Here is a 22,025-nt window from a genome sequence, read left to right on the forward strand (position 1 = left end):
CTGTGAATCGCCGCTACATGTGTGTCGAACATTCACAGTGATCAAATACAAATGAAGGGGAAGCAGCGCTCGTACGAGTGATGTACGCCCTTCAAAACATCTGATTGGCGGGGATACAGGGAGACAGATCCCTACCCATCAGCTATTGATGGCCTATCCTGAGGATAGGCCATCGATTTTTAGGGACTGGAAAACCCCTTTAAGGGTAAGTTCACACAGGAGCAGATACGCTGCGTAGAGGTACACAGCGTATCCTCCCTGGCGGCCACAGGTAATTCCGGCCCAAAAACCGCAAAACAGAAGAGAAAAAAACCACAACGCGCATACTTACCTACTGATGTCCTGCGGCTGACGTTAGTGGCTTAGTCCTGAAAGGGTTAAAGGCAAAAATGAGCGCCAATCTAATACCAAGCTGTATTGTCGATCGGAACTCGTTTTAAAAGTGGTAAACATAGGCGATATCTGTCCTTAAACCACCTTAAAAGAGCAAGAAATGGTATCTTATCAGTGGTACTTATTTAGTAGGAAGATGTAATTAGTATAAATAATACTACTTCGGGTCCTTCAGTTGTTCTGCAGCGGCTGTGGAATTTTTTCTGTGACTGGCAGGATGATCGTTCATGATGGGAAGTAATCTAGTCAGTAGGGTTCTTTGTGCCCAGTTAGCACTGGGCATTGCCAGCTAGTCAGTTCTATTGTTGTGCACAATGTCAGCACGAGGGGGCGGTAGAGCATTCACAGCACGGCAGAAGAGGAAGTAGGTCGTACCAGGGGAGGCGCCGCTGCACTCTGCGAGTTCCTGAGTTGTTTCTATTACAGGTCTAGCATCGCACTCTATTGTTGTGTGGATCTGGCAGCAGGAGTAAGTAAGTAAATGGTAATGTCTCTTTACGTCCATGTAGAAGTATAGGCAGTGAGTATGTGGAGGGAACGCTGTAACTGTCTCTGGAGCTGCGTCGCCTATACCAGTTATTATAGATAGGGGCTGGTAGTGATGGCACAGGGTGGCATTTACATATGAGCGCTCAGAACGTCCCTCTCTTGAGCTTCCTCCTTTGCTTACTGTCTGGTGGCATAGTTGGTATGGGGGCATAGCTGTTGGTTTCTGGTAACTAGGGCAGCCACTTCAGATGGATTATATCGGGGCTCGTTTCTGTTTGCATGTGGGCATCTACTTTTGTCAGCGTTTTGTTTGCTGGATGAGTGATTTATTTGTATGCCCTGATTATTGTAGCCCTAATGGCTGGATTCACAGACAGCGTTTTGCTGAGTTTTTCATGCAGTTTGTTTTTTTTGAAATATTGAAAGTCTACATACACTAACGTTTAGATTTCTGGAGTTTTTGTAGCGTTTTTTGGTTCAGTGGTGTTTCTTTTGAAAATTCAGCGTTTTCTGCATATGGTGTTTTTCCACATAAATTTCTTTATAGGACCAAAAAAAGCACATGTTTAAAATGTTTTATACTATAAAATGCCACAAAAAAACGCCATAAAAAATAAATACATTTTAAATGTGGTTTTATCATGCAGTTTAAGGGTACGTTCACACGGTATCGCCAATTACATCTGAAATTACGGAGCTGTTTTCAGACGAAAACAGCTCCTGAATTTCAGACGTTTTTGCATGTACTCGCGTTTTTTGCGGCGTCTGTTACGGACGTAATTGGAGCTGGTTTTCATTGGAGTCAATTAAAAACGGCCCCAATTACATCCCAAGAAGTGACATGCACTTCTTTGAGGCGGGCGTCTTTTTAAAAAGCCTGTCTGCACAGAACACCGTAAGACCCATTGAATTCAATGGGCAGATGTTTGCATACGGTTTGGAGCCGTTTTTTCGGGCGTAATTCGAGGCGTAAAACGCCTGAATTACGTCCGTAAATAGGGCGTGTGAACATACCCTAAAAAGCCAGACAAAAACCCTGTGTGAAGGAGGCCTTATGGTCCCACAATATAGTTGGGAAGAAACAAAGAAAAGTTGGTCCGCTCACCACTCAAGCAAATTGGAAATGCCACGTCCCATTGTCCATCGGTGCCCGAGCACAAGATCTATGTTGGAGGTAGGTAAGGAACCAAGGAAAGCAGTGAGAGGTCCGGCACACGATGGAAAGTAAAAATGCAAGGCTGTTTATTGATATCACATTAAAAAAACAAGTCATTAAAATCCTGGGCACAGAACGCTTACGCGTTTCGAACTTCTCAGTTCTCTATGATTAAGAACTGAGAAGTTCGAAACACGTAAGCGTTCTCTGCCTGGGAATTTAATCACTTGTTTTTTAAAGTGATACCAATAAACAGCCTTGCATTTTTACTTTTCATCATGTGCCGGACCTCTCACTGCTTTCCTTATAGTCCCACAAGCTTAGACTACTTTCACACTGCATTTCCCTGTACATTTTAAGATCGCGCCGGAAAAGCTCCCTGGCATACAATAAACATACCCATAGGCACCCATTATGCCAACGGAAGCCAACAGAGCATTCTTTGCCACGGTGCGAGAGAGTGTCTATATCCGTTCAAATGTGAACATGCTCTTAGGAAAGATTGTTTCATGCCTTATGGATTTAATTTGACCTTCCTCTGGTTACATAGGGGGTGACAAAGTTACCTTCACCCAACCCCTGGTTGAACATCCACCTTTTTTCATCCGCACTAACTATGTTACTCCTAGGCCAGGTTCCCACGGGTCGGATACTCAGCGCAAAACTACGTAGCGTATCTGACCTGGAAGCCGCAGTACATTCCGTCCAGTAAACCGCACCACATTGTGGTGCAGTTTTTTGGGCGGAATTTCCGTTCATATGTACCCCGGCCGTTCTCATATTGGTACATCCCTCCTTTGACGTCCAGTCTGGACTCTCTAGATGACGGCTGCAGCGGTGACATGGGATGAAACATCATCCCAGGAGGCTGGACTGGAAAAAGCAAGGAGTTCTGGGTAAGTATAAAACTATTTTATTTCTGAGATGCGATTTTTGCAGCGGAATCGCTGCGATTCCTCTGCAAAAGTCGCAAGACTTGACTATTTGTTGAATTCAATGGGGAAAACCCGCAACAGAAAAGCAACCAAAACGCTGCATAAATTAACATGCTGCGGATTTACATTTCGCACCACAGGTCAATTTATTAACGTTTTCGCTACATTCCTTTTACGCAGCGTGGGCATGAGATTTTCTAAATCTCATCCACTTTGCTACTGTAAATGCTGTGGAATTTCCGCACAGAATGACGTTGCGGAAATTCTGCAGCGTTTACACTACGTGGGAACCCGACATTGGGGTTAGTTCACACTGAGTTTTATGGAGCTTATTTTGATGCGGAAACCGTGTCGGAATCAGTGCCAAAAAACATCTTAAATCGCCACCCATCGATTTCAATGGGAGGCAGACGTTTTTTTTTCCCTTAAACTAAAATTGTTTTGCATCGCCATATTGTGACCCACGTAACTTTTTTATATTTCTGTGTAAGGCGTATTTTTGGACATGGAAAGATGTAGTTTTATTAATAGCATTTTGGGGAATGTTGGGGACTTCTATCAGTTTTTATTACATTTTTTTGGGAGGTTGAAGTTGCAAAATAACAGCGATTCGGCTATTTTGACCTTTTTTCCTGCTATGACGTTCACATTAGATTGGATAAATATTTTTATAGTTCAGGCATTTAGGGATGTCACGATACTAGAATTTGGACTTCGATACTGATAATTCGTGTAGTATTGCGATCCTCGATACCAAAATGATACTTTGCCAACAATAATAATACTAAAAATGTTCTTCCATTTTCCGATGTGAGGCACGTGGTGTGATGAATTTTGTACCTCCATATGCCTGACATTAATAGTAATTAACCCCATCATGTTCCTCACAGTCATAATGGACAACATTGGGTTAATGTGTGAGGTACATGATGGGGTTAATTAGTATTATTGTGAGGCACATGGAGGTACAAAATACATAATGCCTCGTGCCTCACATTAATAAGTGAAAGAAAGCAGTTTTTATTTTATGAGAGCGTAATTGTCATAAATGACGCTATAAATTTGTTATTACGGTTGCGACGATACCGAATGTGTATATTTCATGTATTGAGACTTATTTTAATGTTTATTGCAAAAAATGTGTCTTTTTAAAAATTTAACATTACTTTATTTACTTTTTTATTTTGAAACTTTAAATAATGTATTGCAATATATCTATATACTGATAGTACACGTGCAGTTGTATGGACCGAAGTATGCCCTAACAGGAAATATGGTCAGACAGCCCTGGGGTCCTTCAATGGCCCATACATGGTATGTCCCGCAATCCAAAGGGCATCCTCCTTCTCGCTTACCCCTTGAATGCTGCAGTGGCGGTCAGCTTTGATTGTAGCATTCAGGGGAATATGGGCGGAGATGAGAGTTTTCTGTGATCTCTGCTGTTAGAGCGGGGCTGCGGCTGTGTAATACAGGCATTGCCCCGCCCTTGACAATAAGTGCGCACGCGCGGTCAGCATGAGGTGATGCGGCTGGTGCTGAGGACAGTGCATGGGGATGTTTTGTAGAGCGCCCACCATGTTCTCAGTCTTCAGTGCCACCGCTCATTAGTGCAGCGCCGGCCGCATCACATCATTCTGACCATGCACGCACTTGTCAGGACTCAGGAGCGGGGCAATGGCTGTATCACAACAACTTTCATGTGTTACTTTTCTTAGCTGTGCGGCCTCACAGCTTAATATCGAAATACATGAAATAACGGTATCGAACAGTTTGAGGGTGCACGGCATAGAAACAGTATAAAAGTTTCGCCGCATGGGAGGCGGTGACTGGCCCTGAAGCGAAAGGGGCATTAAAAACGTGAAAATCACGCGCGTAACACGGACGTATATCACGTTCGTCTGAATAAGCCCTAATAGTGTTTTTCGATGCGTTTTTAGGTGCGGTTTTTACATTTTGATGCGGAAATAGGTGCAGTTTTTATGCTGCAGATTTTGGTGCATTTTAAAAAAAAATAAACTTGTCATGTACAATTCGCAGGCGAAAACGCAAGATAAATTGACATGCTGCAGATTTTAAAATACGCAGAGGCAGGTCAGTTTACATGCGGAAAAATTCTGCAACGTGTAGATGAGATTACTTGAAATCACTTTGCTGGTACTGTATTACGCTGCGGATTTGCCACAGGAAATTACACACGACAAATCTTTGTAAGGCTGGGTTCACACGTGGCGGAATTTCACTTGAATTCCGCTGCGGACACTCCGCAGCGTTAATCCGCAGCGGAGCCGTTTCTCCATTGACTTCCACTTAAATTTAGAAGTGTTCGTTTAGACGATGCGTAAAATTCCGCTGCGGAGCATAGGCTGCGGAGCGGAATTTGGTGTCCGCAGCATGCTCTGTCTGTTGCGGAGCAGTGGCGGACTGGTTGCGGACTCATGGCGGAATTTCTCCATTGACTTCAATGGAGATTCTAAATTCCGCAATGAAGTCCGCAGCTGTCATGCACATGTTATGTGTGCTGCGGATGCGTCTTGCTTTTTTAACATGACATTTCTTCATTCTAGCTGGACCTATGTATTTCTAGGTCTACAGCCAGACTGAGGAAGTCAATGGGGCTCCCGGAATTACGGGAGCGTTGCTAGGAGACGTCAGTAAATAGTCACTGTCCAGGGTGCTGAAAGAGTTAAGCGATCGGCAGTAACTGTTTCTGCACCCTGGATAGTGACTACCGATCCCAATATACAGCAACCTGTAAAAAAATAGAAGTTCATACTTACCGAGAACTCCCTGCTTCTGTCTCCAGTCCAGCTTCCCAGGATGACGTTTCAGTCTAAGTGACGGCTGCAGCCAATCACAGGCTGCAGCGGTCACATGGACTGCCGCGTCATCCAGGGAGGTAGGGCAGGATGACGTTTCAGTCTAAGTGACGGCTGCAGCCAATCACAGGCTGCAGCGGTCACATGGACTGCCGCGTCATCCAGGGAGGTAGGGCTGGATGCCGAAAGAGGGACGCGTCACCAAGACAACGGCCGGTAAGTATGAAATTCGTTTACTTTCACTAGGGAAAGTGCTGTCCCTTCTCTCTATCCTGCACTGATAGAGAGAAGGGAAGCACTTTTTCCGCAGTCCGCAGCAGCTAGTCCGCATCAATTTTCTGCACATTTTGGGCAGATCCGCAGCCGTAATCCGCAACCCGGATTAGGTGCGGCATTGATGCGGACAGTTGCGGAGGAAATCCGCCACGTGGGGGCATGCCCTTAATATTTGGTCACGTTAACTCGATAAAACTAATAGGGGGCATCATTTCTGAAGGAGACAATCGTAAATTAAATATCTATAGACTATCTTTGCTCTACAAGCTATAATGTCACCATTAAGATCTCATTTTGGAGATAAAACTGTCATGCGACTGTCATGTGAGACCTCATTTTAAAGAGGAAGTGAGAAATACTGGGGCTTCAGATGTTCCTCATTCACGTCTGGTTTAATGGTGTCAGCAAATGTTATGTCCTTTTAAATGAGTAGTCCAAACCAACAGCTGTCTGAGATGTTATGTAACTAACCATCTGTTATATTTTAGTGGAACCTCTCACCTATTTTCTGTTACTAATTTCTATTGTTTCTATGGAAAGATTATTGCATGGGGAAGTTACACTGACAGGAATTTTGTATAATAAAGTCTTTGCTTTACCCCATGTTCCCAATTTCTGTAAACGGACGTCAATGTCTAAGATAAGCCACGGCCGATGATGTGTCATTTGACTAGCTGCAGCCAATCGTTTAGATGGAGGGAGAGAGGAGAGAAAGTCTCACTTGTTATGTATCATATATATATATGTAGACATATAATAGAAGCGTATTGATCCATATTTCTAGGAGGAACCCGTCTATCTTTGCCTGTAGTGTATTACATAAACCTGTATACACATGACCTAACTGGTAGCCAGTATATCCCACAGTCTCGACACTACAACTGAGCATGTGTGAGGTTCAAACAGAATGGCACCTGCCGCAGTCAGATGTTTTCCCTATTATATCAGTAAACTCTTTACCCCCAACCTGATGTCTCCAAGAATTATCAACCCCTTCCCGCTTTGGCCACTTTTGACCTTCCTGACAGAGCCTCATTTTTCAAATCTGACATGTTTCACTTTATATGGTAATAACTTTGGAATGCTTTTACCTATCCAAGCGATTCTGAGATTGTTTTCTCGTGACACATTGGACTTTATGTTCCTGTTAAAATTTGCTCGGTACATTTAGTAGTTAATTGTGAAAAAAACAAATTTTGTGAAAAATTGCAAAAATTAGCATTTTTCTAAATTTAAATGTATCTGTTTGTAAAACAGGCAGTTATACCACACAAAATTGTTGCTAATTAACACCCCCCATATGTCTACATTATGTTTGCATTGTTTTTTGAACATCCTTTTATTTTTCTAGGACGTTACAAGCCTTAGAACTTTAGCAGCAATTTCTCACATTTTCAAGAAAATTTCAAAAGGCTATTTTTACAGGGGCCAGTTCAGTTGTGAAGTGTCTTTGAGGGCCTTATATATTAGAAACCCCCAATAAGTCACCCCATTTTAAAAACTTCACACCTCAAAGTATTCAAAACAGCATTTAGAAAGCTTCTTAACCCTTTAGACGTTTCACAGGAATTAAAACAAAGTAGAGGTGAAATTTGCAAATTTCATTATTTTATTTTTTTCTTTTTGCAGAAATTCAGTTTTACTAGAGAAACTCAATATTTATTGCCCAGCTTCTGCAGTTTTAGGAAATATCCCACATGTGGCCCTAGTGTGCTACTGGGCTGAAGCATAGGCCTCAGAAGTAAAGGAGTAACTAGCCTCCTTTTTATTATAATATATTTTAAGCACCATGTCAGGTTTCAAGGGCTCCTTTTTTGCAGAAATTATTGGAAGTAGGCCATGAAAATGAAAATCTACATTCTTTCAAAGAAAATGTAGGTTTAGCTAATTTTTTCTCATTTCCACAAGGACTAAAGGAGGAAAAGCACCGCAACATTTGTAACGAAATTTCTCCCGAGTAAAACAATACCCCCATAAACGGCTGTTTGGACACACGGCAGGGCTTAGAAGGGAAAGAGCGCCATTTGGCTTTTGGAGCTAAAATTTAGCAGGAATGGTTTGCGGAGGCCACGTCACATTTGCATAGCCCCTGAGGGACCAAAACAGTGAAAACGCCGAAAAAGTGACTCCATTTAGGAAACTACACCCCTTGAGGAATTCATCTAAGGGTGTAGTGAGCATTTTGACCCCTCAGGTGTTTCATAGATTTTATCAGAATTGGTCAGTGACAATAAAAACAATCCTTTTTCTTCAATAAGACGTAGCTTTAGCTAAATAAAGGAAAAAAAGAACCCCAACATTTGTAAAGCAACTTCTCTGGAGTACGAAAATACCCCATGTGTGGTGATAAACTGCTGTTTGGGCACACGGCAAGGATCAGAAGAGAAGGAGCGCCATTTGGCTTTTGGAGCACAGACTTTGCTGGATTGGTTTCTTGACACCATGTCGCTTTTGCAAAGCCTCTAAGGTACCAGTACAGTGGAAACGACCCAAAAGGGACTCTCCATTTGGGATACTACACCCCTTGTGGAATTAATCTAGGGGTATAGTGAGAATTTTGACCCCACAGGTGTTTCATAGATTTTATTTGAATTGATAAGTGGAAATACAAATTCCTTCTTTTTTTCCAATAAGATGTAGAGTTAGCTCAAAATGTTTAATTTTCTCAAAATATAAAGGAGAAAAAGCACCCCAACATTTGTAAAGAAATTTCTCCCGAGTACGGCGATACCCATATATGGTGATAAACTGCTGTTTGGACACACAGCAGGTCTCAGAAGAGAAGGAGCGCCATTTGGCTTTTGGAATTGCGATTTTGCTGGATTGGTTTCTGGTCGCTATGTCGCATTTGCAAAGCCCCTGTGGGACCAAAACAGTGGAAACCCCTCAGAAGTGACCCCATTTTGAAAACTACACCCCTCAAGATACTAACCTGGGGTGTTGTGAGCATGTTAACCCCGCAGGTGTTTTGCAGAAATTAGTGTGCACTCGATGTTGCAAAGTGAAAATGTGATTTTTTTTTCCATAGATATGCCAATATGTGGTGCCCAGCATGTGCCACCATAACAAGACAGCTCTCTAATTATTATTCTGTGTTTCCCGGTTTTAGAATCACCCTACATGGGGCACTAATCTTTTGCCTGGACATTCGACCAGGCTCTTAAGTGAAACAGTATCATGCGAAGTTGAGGCCTAATTTGGCGACTTACAAAGTATTGGTTCACAATTGCAGGGCTCTGATGTGAAATTATAAAAGAAACCTTTGAGAAGTGGCCCCATTTTGGAAACTACACCCCTCAAGGCATTTACTAAGGGGTGTAGTGAGCATTTTCACACCACAGGTCTTTTCCATAAATTATTGCGCTGCGGATGGTGCAAAGTAAAAGTTTAAATTTTTCCCCAGATATGCCATTTCAGTGGCAAATATGTCATGCCCAGCTTATGCCACTAGAGACACACTCCCCAAGAATTGTTAAAAGGGCTCTCCCAGGTATGGCGGTGCCATATATGTGGAAATATGTTTGGGCACACTGTAGGGCTCAGAAGGGAATGAGCACCATTTGGCTTTTGAAGCATAGATTTTGCTTGGTAGTAGTTTTGTTAGGAGTTTTACTGGTATTTCAGTTTATAATGTGGGGGTACATGTAAGCTGGGCAGAGTACATCAGGGGCATAGTCAGGTGGTATAATAATGGGGTAAAAAAAACAATAAAATAATCCATAGATGTGTGTAACGCTGTGAAGCAATTCTTTCTGAAGCAAGTCTATTCACAATCCCGACACTTCGGTAACGTTTGTGTGTAACTTTCAGCACAGCAAGCGTAATCTCGCGAGATCACGCTGTAAATTACAGCACGACGTGATGTCGATGTGCTGTAAGTCCCACACAAACGTTACTGAAGTGTCGGGATTGTGAATAGACAGCCCGTCCTGCCTGGAGGTGATGTCTATTCACTGTAAAGACACTTCAGTAATGTTAATGTCGGTGTATGTGACAGCACATAGTGAACAACGCAGGATCATTATGTGCTGAATACGTGAATGGAGAGAAGTGTATGACACTGATTGGTCAGTGTCATACACTTCTTTCCACAACGCCCACTTGGTCAAAAGTAAAAATATGCCCAGTTAGGCATTAAGAAAGTCATTAGCATAAAACTAAAATCGCTCATAAACAGGAAAAAAGAAATCATACTTAGCTAGAACTCTCTCCTTCTTCCTGCAGTCCGACCTCCTGGGATGACGTTTCATCCCATGTGACTGCTGCAGCCAATCACAGGCTTCAGCGTCACATGGCCTACAACGTCATCCTGGGAGGCCGGACTACACGCTGAAAAGAGGGAGGGGGTAAGTATGGACGTTTGTTTGACAGAAGGTGCTTCGGGTTCCAGGTCGGATGTGGGAACTCGGCCTTAAAGGGAACCTGTCACCAGCATTTTAGCTATAAAGCCAGCAATACCTGGTGAAAGTGGGTGAAAAATCATTGTCATCTAAGCTATAAATATGTTCTAAGTAAGCTCTGTACATTTAGTATTCCATTTTTCAGTGGTCCCACGCCATATGCAAATGAGCAGAAAAGAGTCAAATTTTCATCTGAAAAGAGTCAGATTTTCATTCCTCCAGCGTCTCAGAGTGGACTCCACCTCCTTCTTTTTGATTGACAGCTCCTTAGCCAGTCAGGGCCGGACAGGTGCCGGCGGTGGGCGGGGTTAAGAAGCTGAGTCCCAGAGGGAAAACTAATTACCATAGAAGGCGGGAAAAGTTTAAACGACTACATTTACTGACAGAGGAGGACTTCAGGAAAGAAGAGAACAGGAACGAACTCTGGACAGCTGCGGCCATTGAGGGGCCAGGCGAGTTTGACAGGTAAGATGTTGATGACAGGATCCCTTTAATGTAATCTGTTCACCAGCTAGACTCAAATAATTGCTGGTTTTTTTTCTGATTTTCTCTTCTTTAATTTTTCGAATGTGTAATGCTGAACGTATATATTAGATTAATGCTTATGCTGCCCTTGTCAGCGGGGTCAGCAGACAAAGTGTATGGGGGCAGCATTTTGAGCCTGGTGCCGATGTGTCCTCGCTCGTCCGACACGATGCAGGACCTGGGGCAGGAAGTGACGTCACAGCATGATCTCTGGAGAACACGCTGTGTGTCTGTGCACTGCCAGAAGCTGGGTGTTAACGAAGAGAAGTGGATGATGCTGATTCGTCAGCATCATACACTTCCATTCACAACGCCCAGCTAGTAAAACAAGTAAAAACGCCCAGATGTACATACACAATACACGCCCACTTGTACTTAACTTTAAACACGCCCACTTGTACTTAAGAAAGGCTCATTTGCATAAATATAAAAATGCTCATAACTTGGCCAAAAATGCTCGTTTTTGAAAAAAACAAAACGTTACTGTTATCTACATTGCAGCGCCGATCTGCTGCAATACGAGATAGGGGTTTGAAAATCTGGTGACAGAGCCTCTTTAAGCTCCTTATCTTGTTCTCTCTATTGAAATAATGGGGCATATAGGAAAGATGGCTGTTGGCTATCGGACAAACGTGTGGTCTGCCATCTCATGTGTATGGTCAAACAGTAAAACAGTGACTGACACTTTTCTACACAGAAAAATTACATTGATTACCACCAAGTAAACCTCGCAGTGTTCAGTACCGTGTGCTATATTCCCCAACAGGCCTGTGTCAAATTGTGGCACACAGTGCATAGTAGACCAGTTGTCACGTTGGGTTCGTGGACCCACTGGGCCGTACCGCCTTGACGGTATGGCGGCTGGCCAACAGGGCGCTGGTCACAGTCTATAGTTCGTATAGTGTACCTGTGGCAGCTCGGACAGTAGCAAGGCAGGCTTGGCTGGGACTAGGCAGCAGGTAGACGTCAGACGTGAAGTAACAGGACAGGCATGGAATACAGCACAACTACAGCTCAGCATGGCACTTGACCAGGATACAGGTACTGGGAACTGGAAAACACTGGGAGACCATTTGCATAGACAAACTTTGGGTATGACAGCATTACTCAGGCATGGAAGGAAGGGGCTGGGCCCTTCTTATAGCCCAGGATGCTCTGGGAGCAATCAGCTCACCCACCGGAGTGCGCTTTGGCTTCTTAAAGAGGCTCTGTCACCACATTATAAGTGCCCTATCTCCTACATAAGGAGAGCGGCGCTATAATGTAGGTGACAGCAGTGCTTTTTATTTAGAAAACGATCTATTTTTACCACGTTAGGAGCGATTTTAGCTTTATGCTAATTAGTTTCTTAATGCCCAAGTGGGCGAGTTTTTACTTTAGACCAAGTGGACGTTGTACAGAGGAGTGTATGACGCTGACCAATCAGTGACCAATCAGCGTCATACACTTCTCCCCATTCATTTACTCCGCACATAGTGACACTGCGTTGTTCAATATGTGCTGTCTTATACTGACACATTAACGTTACTGATGTGTTTAGACCGTGACTAGACATTCCTTCCATCCAGGACGGGATGTCTATTCACAATCCCTGCACTTCGTTTACGTTTCTGTGGTACTGACAGCAGAGCAAGCGTAATCTCGCGAGATCACGCTGTAAATAACAGGTTACAGCGAGATTACGCTTTGCTCTGCTGTAAGTACCACAGAAACGTTAACTAAGTGCCGGGATTGTGAATAGACATCCCGTCCTGGCTGGAAGGAATGTCTATTCACTGTCTAAACACTTCAGTAACGTTAATATGTCTGTATAAGACAGCACATAGTGAACAATGCAGTGTCACTATGCGCTGACTAAATGGATGGATAGAAGTGCATGACACTGATTGGTCAGCGTCATACACTCCTCTGTACAACGCCCACTTGGTCTAAAGTAAAAACGCCCACTTGGGCATTAAGAAACTAATGTAGGAGATAGGCCACTTATAATGTGGTGACAGAGCCTCTTTAAGTCTGGACTGAGCTCGTGAGCACACCCTGGTGGTCACTGTGGAACAGGACGGCCATATGTGCAGACATCTCTGGAGAGAAGGGCGTCGACTGGATGGAAGGAGTTTGTGGTCAGCGACCACGGACGTTACACCAGTGTAGACCAGTCTTCATAAATGTGCTCCATTACATCAAACATTCCAAAACACATGGAGTTATATAGGACTATACAATCATTTGTCTATTTTTACTTGTTTTCTACCCTTATTTGTTTTAGAACGGATTTTCTAAATACATCAAAAATATTTAGTTCAGAATAGGCTAAGGCTTCAAGCACACAGCAGAGCTGTACAGCTCCCCAGCGTTGGCATACCAAGAATCCAACAAAGAAAGCCGCTGTATGAAGTGGGTGGCCTACAGTGGTACAGTGGAGGCCCCATGCACTAGAATAAGAATCCTAATATGGCTGTGTGCATGAGCCCTTAGGCTAGGCTACTTATGAATTTTTCTGTGGATTTGCAGCAGATTTTATTGTTTGCATTGCAGGTCAGCAAGATAATAATAGTCATGCTGCGTATTCCTACTACACGTTAATGAGCTCTACAGGCTTTGTGTAAAGGGCTCTGCGTTGTGCATGAGCGCTTAAGGCTTTTTTACACGGGCCAATGATTGGGCAAACAAGTGTTCATATAAACGCTCGTACCCGATCACTGTCCTGTGTAAACAGGGCAACCATCAGCCGATGAATGAGCAAATGCTCATTCATCGGCTGAGCATATAATTTATGCAGCACAAAATATTATTGTTGTGGGCAGCAGATCTGCCTGTATAAACAGGGAGATGTGCTGCTGACATGATGGAAATGTATGGGGACGAGCGATCGTAGTAACGATCATTCGTCCCCATATATTACTGATCCTAACTCCTTGTAAAGGAACAAACGAGCGCCGATCAACGAGTTGTATTGTTGATCTGCGCTCTTTTTCATTGCCCAAATTGGCCAGTGTAAAAGAACCCTTTAGTGTTAACATGATATATGCATTGTTAACTATGGTCATTGTACAGACGCCATATATGGACACACATGCAGGGAGTGCATGTAAACAATAAACACCCTCTTGTCCACCACACATGCAACATCAAAGACACGGATGCAGGGAGTGCATGTAAACAATAAGCAACCTCTTGCATGTGTAGCTCTCTGTGTTCAGGTTGACAGATTAGTAAATGAGAATGCTACATGTGAATGATACAGTGTACAGATATTTGAGCCTTTTATTATATAATCTAATATAATAATTAAATATTATAGATTAATACCACTCGCAACTTGAAAGAACAGGTTTTAGAGCAGATACAAAGGGGAACAGGGCTCAGCTCCGCTGAGGTCTTCTGGCTCTTGTTAAAGTGTAACTAAACCTTCATAAAACTTTTAATGTCAGAAGTTTTGATCGGTGGGGGTCCAGGTGCTGAGACCCCTCTAATCGCTAGAATGGAGGGGCATAAATGCTCAACTTCTGATCGGCTCAGCTTTCTTCTGAAAGCTGAATAAGCGGTGTACAATTTCATATACTTTCTATTGAAATTATACACCACTGACTTGATTTTTCATAAGTAGTCAGCCGAGCAGAGACGAACAAAGGGAAACAGTGGGCTAAGCTGAGCACTTCTGGCTCTTCGTTTTAGCAATCGGAGGAGGTCTCAGCACCCGGGCTCCATTAAAGATTTTACTGATCTTAAAGGGAATGTGTCGCTAGAAATTTAGTTAAACAGTGTATATATGATTAGACATTGTTCTAATTTTCAGGAAATATTATAAATTAGATTCTAATTTATAACATTTCCCTGTGCTGGTCACTAGAGGGAGCAATTCCCAAAATTGCAGTATTGGCATGTGGTAAAGCAACCACATTGCTTTATGCTGCAAAATTTGAGAAGACACACTCGCTCTAGCGTCCTCAAATAATCCGCCCTCCTTTCTCCTGGCTAGTGCCAGGAGAAAGGAGGGGGTCGCATGTTCAAACCTCCTACACTGTGTGCCGCCATTTTTTGAGCGAATACACAGTGTAGTAGGCTTACATACAGTGGCTATAACACAAAACATACACAAACATGACTTACCTGCTCCTGCCGCCGCCTCTCCCTCCGGTCCGTCTGCTCCCTCCGCTTGCTTCTGAACACATGCCCGAAAGCCGCGACCGGAAGTAGTCATCTTACTGTCCGGCCGCGGCTTCCGGTCCACAAGACTATGGCGCCGGATGTCGCTCGGTCGAAGACCTTCCACTTGGACTGTGTGGGAGCGGCGCATGCGCCGCTCCTACACAGACCGCGTACGCTATAGTGAATGGAACGGCTCCCGTTCGCATTCTCTATAGGGACGTGTGTGCCGTATTCCATCACTGTATGTGTCGAAAATCGACACACAGAGATGGAAAAAAAAATGGCAGCCCCCATAGAGAAGTAAAAGAATGAAAAATGTAAAACACAACAACACAAATAAATAAAATGTATTTAAATATCAAACTAAAACCAATATTATATTTAAAAAAAAGTTTTCGTGACACATTGCCTTTAAACTCTATTTTATTTATATTGTTTATTGATTGCATATTCTCTTTTACGGTTCTCACCAAGAAGGGGATCCGTTGGCTAAACCCGTTTTTCACCATTAAAGGGAGTCTGTCACCAGAAATTGGCCTATCACAGCAGCAGCACAGTAATATAGTGTAGCCTCACCTGAATTTAACGCTGTTTTCATTTTTCAGATGAGTGGCTCCGTTGCAGCCATAATAACTTTATTCTTCAAATGCAAATTAGCTTTCTGGAGCAAAGAGATCTTCACCGTTGTTCCAAACAGCTCTATCTTCTATCCCCAGCACATCCCTCCCTCCCTTCCTTCTTTGATTGACAGGACCAGGCAGTGTAGAAGCTATGATCACGCCTGGCCCCGTATTCTCCTGAGCGTGCACGTGCCTCGGCTTCTGAAATTACGCATGTGAAGTACAGTGCTGAAGTTTCGCCGTTCACACCGGCTCTACTGCGAATGCGCCGATTACGTCACACAACACCCGGAGAAACTTTAGTGTGGTACTGCACACGCGCTAATTCAGAAACTGGGCACGCTCAGGAGAATACGGGTCAGGTGTGATCACGGCTTCTATACTGCCTGGCCCTGTCAATCAGAGAAGGAAGGGCGGGACGGTTTGGGAATAGAAGGTAGAGCTATTTGGAGCAACGGTGATGTCCCTGTTGCTCCAAAATTCTAATTTGCATATGATGAATAAAGTTATTATCGCTGCAACGGAGCCACGCTTCTGAAAAATAAAAACAGCGTTATATAGAGGTAAGGTGATACTATATTACTGTGCTGCTGCTGTGATAGGCTAATTTCTGGTGACAGACTCCCTTTAACCCAAGCAAGGAGGTATGGTCAGATTCCCAAGTTGCGGAATAGTCCCCAGAGTAGTTACCCATTGGTAGCCGTTACACTGTTGGAACAGTTTGGAACAAGGCAGAGGTGTAGAAAGGAACGGAACTAGAGCAAGTCACCGGGAGAGTTATCAAGATGTAACGAAACATCAGAGGAGATAAAGACATACTGTACTCTGAAGACAGGCCAGGGGTCAAAACCAGGAAGTCTGACAACAGGGACCTGATGACAAATCCAAAGGAGCAAGCTAGAGGTAGAATCCAGGGACACGACTAATGTCAGGGTCAGGATCAGAGTCGAAGCCAAATAACAAGTAGCTCAATAGAAAGTACCTAAACTTACAGGTAATGCTGGCGTGCCAGATTACTTATAAATAAGCCCCCGGGACCGACGTTATCAAGGCTAATGGCCATGGCAACCCGACATGACTGTATGCAGGGAGCTGCGGCCACGAGCATGAAGTCATCACTAGATTGATGAGAGTTAAGCTAGGTTGCGGGTTGCTTATGCGGTTTAATCATGGGAAGTTGCGGCTGCCAGCGGGCATTGTTTGTATTTGAAAGACATGTTGTGTTTTGTTTGTTTGTTGGAAAACTGCAGAAATAAAACTCTTATAAAAAAAAAGTTAGATTTAGATAGACTAAGAAAGCTAGTGGTATATTCGCGTTAGAGGGTATTCCCATTTTAAGCCCTTGCTGCTTGCTTGTCGCTCTCCATAACCCCCACAGATGTCAATGGATAGGGCCGCACGGTCACCTTTCCATTGAACTGTATGGTAACTATGAGAGAGTTTTGTGGGCATGCACTGTGACATGTTCAAAGGTTACTGTGCAGGGAGGGAGAAGAGGAAGGTGCTGAGCTGTTATCATCATCTTTTGTCAATGGCGGATCCTGTGTTATCTGCTTCCAGCTTTATAATAGAGGTGTTACCGTTCGTTGTATTCATTCCATCTGATAATATTGAGATGACTGCTGACCTTCCCGTCAGTGTTCACAACACAAGCAGAACAGACACCCCTGCAAAACCGGTGTCAGCCTACGTTGTGAGGTTTTAGTGGTCAGTGGGAAAAATTAATTGGTAAAAAGTAAGTATTTCTGGTCAAGGTACATGGTTGGATCATTCTCCACTTCTTGATAATCATAAATGTGGAAATTGTTCCTTTTGTAAACAGGTTATCAGGGAGAAATGTGTGAGATTGGGTTCAGTAATGTTTGAAGTTAGAAAGTTCTATACCTGTCGCACGCACTATGCTTATTGCTTTAAGTGTCCTTGTCATTTTTACTATATCGGTAAGGCGATTAGATCCATGTTCGTTGGATTTAGGGAACTCTATAGATCAATAGTTACCAGTAATGGCTCTCCGAGATGAATCCAGCATATAAGAGAATGTCACACAGGTGATGCTAGTTGTATGAATTTTTCTGGTCTATTGAAGGTAAAGGAGGTTAAAAAAAATAAACTTTGTTGATCGCTCGGTTAAAGTCTTTAGGCCCTATGGGATTAAATGATCGGAACACTATGCGAACATGAAAAGTTGTTTTTTTTCCATTGAGAGGTGTATTTAGATATTATATTAGCGTAAGATCACCCACCTCATGTTTTTCAAGTATTATATACTATTGCATCTTTGATATTATGGTTTATGTTGCGGTCATGTGACTGCTAAAAATACACATATGATACACATCAGGCAAGGCACCAGGATGAAGCGTCATATTACGTAAAACGGCTTTCGGGACGATACTTAGAGCAGATGTACTACGTCTGTCCTCATTGCCCATGTGTTTCGCTTTATTCACCTGGAATGAAATAAAGAAGTGAAGATGTTTTGAAATTGGTGAGTGCCGTGCTTGTATTACTGGTGACTTGTTTATTGGTCATAAAAGTATCCAAACTGGTTAGAAATTCAGAGTACAGAATATACGGTTTCTTACAGGCATGGGTTATCGTTTGCTGAGTTGATAGGAAGATAAGTGTAGGTTATCGATATTGTGCTTGGGTGAGGTCAAAGGATTTGTGGTGAAGCAGAGCAGACCTTCACCAAAGATCTCTGCGGAGAGGAGTTTAAAGGACCGCAAGGGCCACAAACATAAGACCAAAAATACGCAGTACGTTGGTACAGTCCCACCACTTATGCAACCAGTCACCAGTGGAGGCGCAGCCCCTAAAGCAGTTGGCAGGATAGCCAGGAACCATATAGGCTATCCATGCAGGGACCAAGTACCAGCGCATGAAAACCTTATATTCAGATTCCACTGTAGTTTTGTTAATACAGCAGGAGGAGACTGCGTTTCCACACATTCTTCCAATCAGCTCTCTCTCTCTCGTCCTAGCTAAATCTGACTCCCATGTCGTAACGTAAGTGTGTGTAGTATGATAGGTAAAGCTCTTCAATGTGGAATAAACAAGTGAGAAAAGACAAGAGAATGTGGAGACGGGTTACATATGTGTTCAAAAGATGTGAGAGGACGGGAGGAATCCAAATTTTTAAGGCGGATAGTGACCACTGCAGTCAATCAGCGACTGCAGCGGTGAGATGGAATAAAATGTCATCACATTAGGCAGGCAGCACAGACACCATTCTCATGTCACTATAGGACCACCAGGAAAGGTGAGTATGGTCTTCTTTTATTTTATTTTTAATTCACTCCCTTAACCTTCTTCTCCGCAGCAGCAAATCCGACAGCAAATCTGTACCAAACCAAACGCGATTTGGTGCAGACTTTCATCTGGAATTAGTTATCCGGTTTGGATTTGCTGCAGAATTTTCTGCAGCAAGTTTGACCCGTGTGAACATACCCTAACTGGTCAAGCCTTTAAGTATACCTAAAAAAATCTTCTGTTCTTCAGATAAGCATGACGTTTGTGATAAGCTTATCTACTCTTGCACTACCTTCTCCATTTTAGATTGTAAATTCATACAGGAAAGGCCCTATGTTGACACGCTCTTCGTTTTAACAGATTGAAACAGAAAACATAGCGGATGCTAATGGAAGATATCGGATGCCTTATGTTACAATTCTGTTTCTTCATTGTTAACTGATGTCAACTGATGGCATCATAAAAATACAAAACAGAATAACATTTGAATATTCTCTTTTTTTTTTCTTTTTTGCATCACCATTGAAAATGATGGCTCTATATTAATAATATATTTAAAATGAGTGGTAATGCATACTTGCATGTTTTGTGTTTGCTAATGTTTATTTTTTTAACATTTTGTATATTTTTTTTCTTAGTTTATAGGCTTTGAAATATGGAGTTTCGTTTGCAACACACTCTGGTTTTCATGTCTGTCCTTTTGGTTATGCACATGTGTTGCATGGATGATTCATGGGTTTCAAGGTAAGCAAAAAAATCTCTCCCTATATAGTAAAATATATATGCATAATTGAAAGAGTGTAGCTGACTTTTCTGTGCATATTTATTATTTTATGTTGCATATATGTAGGTGCCCCCAATGGAATGATTATTGTAGCTGGAAGTATAATGTGTGTGTGTGAATATGAGGGGCGAAATGCCTTTTGGCAAATGCTATATATTTTGTCGGTTTTAGGCTACATTCACACGACAGTGAAAAACGGCCGCGTGACGTTACACGGCCGTTTTCAGAACAGTGAAGTTCTATGGGTGTATTCACATGGCCGTTTTTTTAATGGCCCGTGAATATTGGCCGTCAAAAAATAGGACATGTCCTATTTTTGGCCGTTTTCACGGCCAGAAGGCTTCCATAGAAGTCAATGGATCAGTTTTTACCAGACGTTTTTTAGAAAACAATCCTTGTAACAGCCGGTAAAAACTGATCCTGGCCGAGAACTCCCCACACACAGCGCTACTTTGAGCGCTGAGCCCGGGGAAGCCCTTGAAATTACTGTCCATAGGAGGACAGTGATGTCGGGCTTTCAACAATTGAATCCCCAGCCAGCGCATCGCAAGAGATCATGCCGGGGACTTCAGTCTTGTAGTTAGCACCCCTCCATGTAGATAGCACCCCCTCCTGCCTAAAGATAGCAAGTCCCCCACCCATCCCCCGTAGATAGCACTCCACCGTAGCTCCCTGTAGGAGTGGAATACCCAGCGGCCAGACCCCGCTATGGCAGGGGATTCCACTCCTGGAGAAGCCCCCAACATCACTTTCCATATATGGACAGTGACATCAAGGTGTTACTCCTAGAGTGGAATCCCTGGTCCGCTCTGGCAGGGGATTCCGCTCTCCTGACGTCACTGTCCATATGTAGACAGAGACATCATGGGATCCATCTGTGAGTGGAATCCTCGACCCGCCCTGGCAGGGGATTCCACTCTCCTGACGTCATTGTCCAGAGACAGCAGGGGCTTTGTCTATGAGGAATACCCGGCCAGGAGTATTCCGCTCTTACAGTGAGCTACAGTGGCGCTATCTACAGGCGAGGGGTGGTATCTACAAGGGGGGATGTTATCTACAGGGGGCGTTCAGTCTATAGGGGGCGTGCTATATGGGGTGGGTGTGGTTCTATTTACAGGGCCATTTTTTTTTCACTGTCGTGTGAATGTAGCCTTACAGTACAGACTCCCGCCTCGTGATTGACCTGACTAAATGAAATCTATGTTACACATATACCACTGATTATGATTTAAATTACTTACACCCTACAGCCCTCTCATGATCAAGGCCTTCAGTGCCTACATGTCTAAAACTTTACGTTTTCAAATGACACATTCTAAGATTCAATATTATTATTTTTTTTTTTTTTTCAAAACTTTAGCAAAACATTTTTTTTTCTTTCTTGTGGAGATGATGGGAAGAAAGGTAAAGAAATGCTTTCTTTTTTTGGGGGTTTAATGTGATTCGTTTAACTAAACAAATTCATACCACAAAATAATCCTCTCGCCCCCACTTGTTCATGACCATTAGGTAGACTCAGTTAGGGGTTACCAAAGCATGCAATAACACTAATGAAACACTACCATTGTTTTTATGTACCCAAAAACAAGTTAACTGCCTGCTTGATCTGTCATCGCTGAAAAAAGTCAGCTGGACCTTTCTCCTTAGTGTTAGATTGGCATAGGACCTTCCCTACTGGGGAAATTCATGGCATTTTTTGGAAATTTCCCTTGAGCAACTCGCAGGCATCCTTTTTTTTTTTTTTTTTTTTGCTGTACGAAAAAGCGTAGTCTACTGCGCTATTTAGTATACAGTTATCCCAAAAAAGAAAAATCTACCATGTGGTTTACACTTATTTAACATGTGATTCTATGGGCAATATATGAAACTTGAAGTTGAGTTGAGGGTTTACGTTTAAAGAGGCTCTGTCACCACATTATAAGTGCCCTATCTCCTACATAAGGAGATCGGCGCTATAATGTAGGTGACAGTGATGCTTTTTATTTAGAAAAACGATCTATTTTAAACCACTTTATTAGCGATTTTTAGCTTTATGCTAATGAGTTTTTTAATGCCCAAGTGGGCGTGTTTTTACTTTCGACCAAGTGGGCGTTGTACAGAGTGTATGACGCTGACCAATCAGTGACCAGTCAGCATCATACACTCCTCTCCATTCATTTACACAGCAGCATCGCGTTCTTACTAGAACACGATGTGCAACCACATACACAGACATTAACATTAATCAGGT

At 43.0% G+C, this 22,025-nt stretch overlaps 1 protein-coding gene across 4 annotated transcripts in view; it reads left to right on the forward strand.

Moving 5' to 3' along the window:
* Positions 1–735: 735 nt before the first annotated feature.
* Positions 736–22,025, forward strand: part of RNASET2 (ribonuclease T2) — a 54,434-nt gene continuing 33,144 nt past the window's right edge. Inside the window, exons 1-3 of one of the 4 annotated variants that reach the window (XM_075862454.1) lie at positions 736–866; positions 10,729–10,930; positions 19,650–19,755. In XM_075862454.1, coding sequence (XP_075718569.1) covers positions 19,667–19,755 — 89 coding nt within the window. In that variant the 5' untranslated portion in view covers positions 736–866; positions 10,729–10,930; positions 19,650–19,666. Of the gene's footprint in view, positions 878–10,728; positions 10,931–19,649; positions 19,756–22,025 lie in introns of all 4 variants that reach the window. The other 3 variants (XM_075862453.1, XM_075862451.1, XM_075862452.1) reach the window with 3 other exon arrangements.

The sequence above is a fragment of the Rhinoderma darwinii genome, chromosome 4 (assembly GCF_050947455.1).
Source record: "Rhinoderma darwinii isolate aRhiDar2 chromosome 4, aRhiDar2.hap1, whole genome shotgun sequence".
Taxonomy (NCBI): domain Eukaryota; kingdom Metazoa; phylum Chordata; class Amphibia; order Anura; family Rhinodermatidae; genus Rhinoderma; species Rhinoderma darwinii.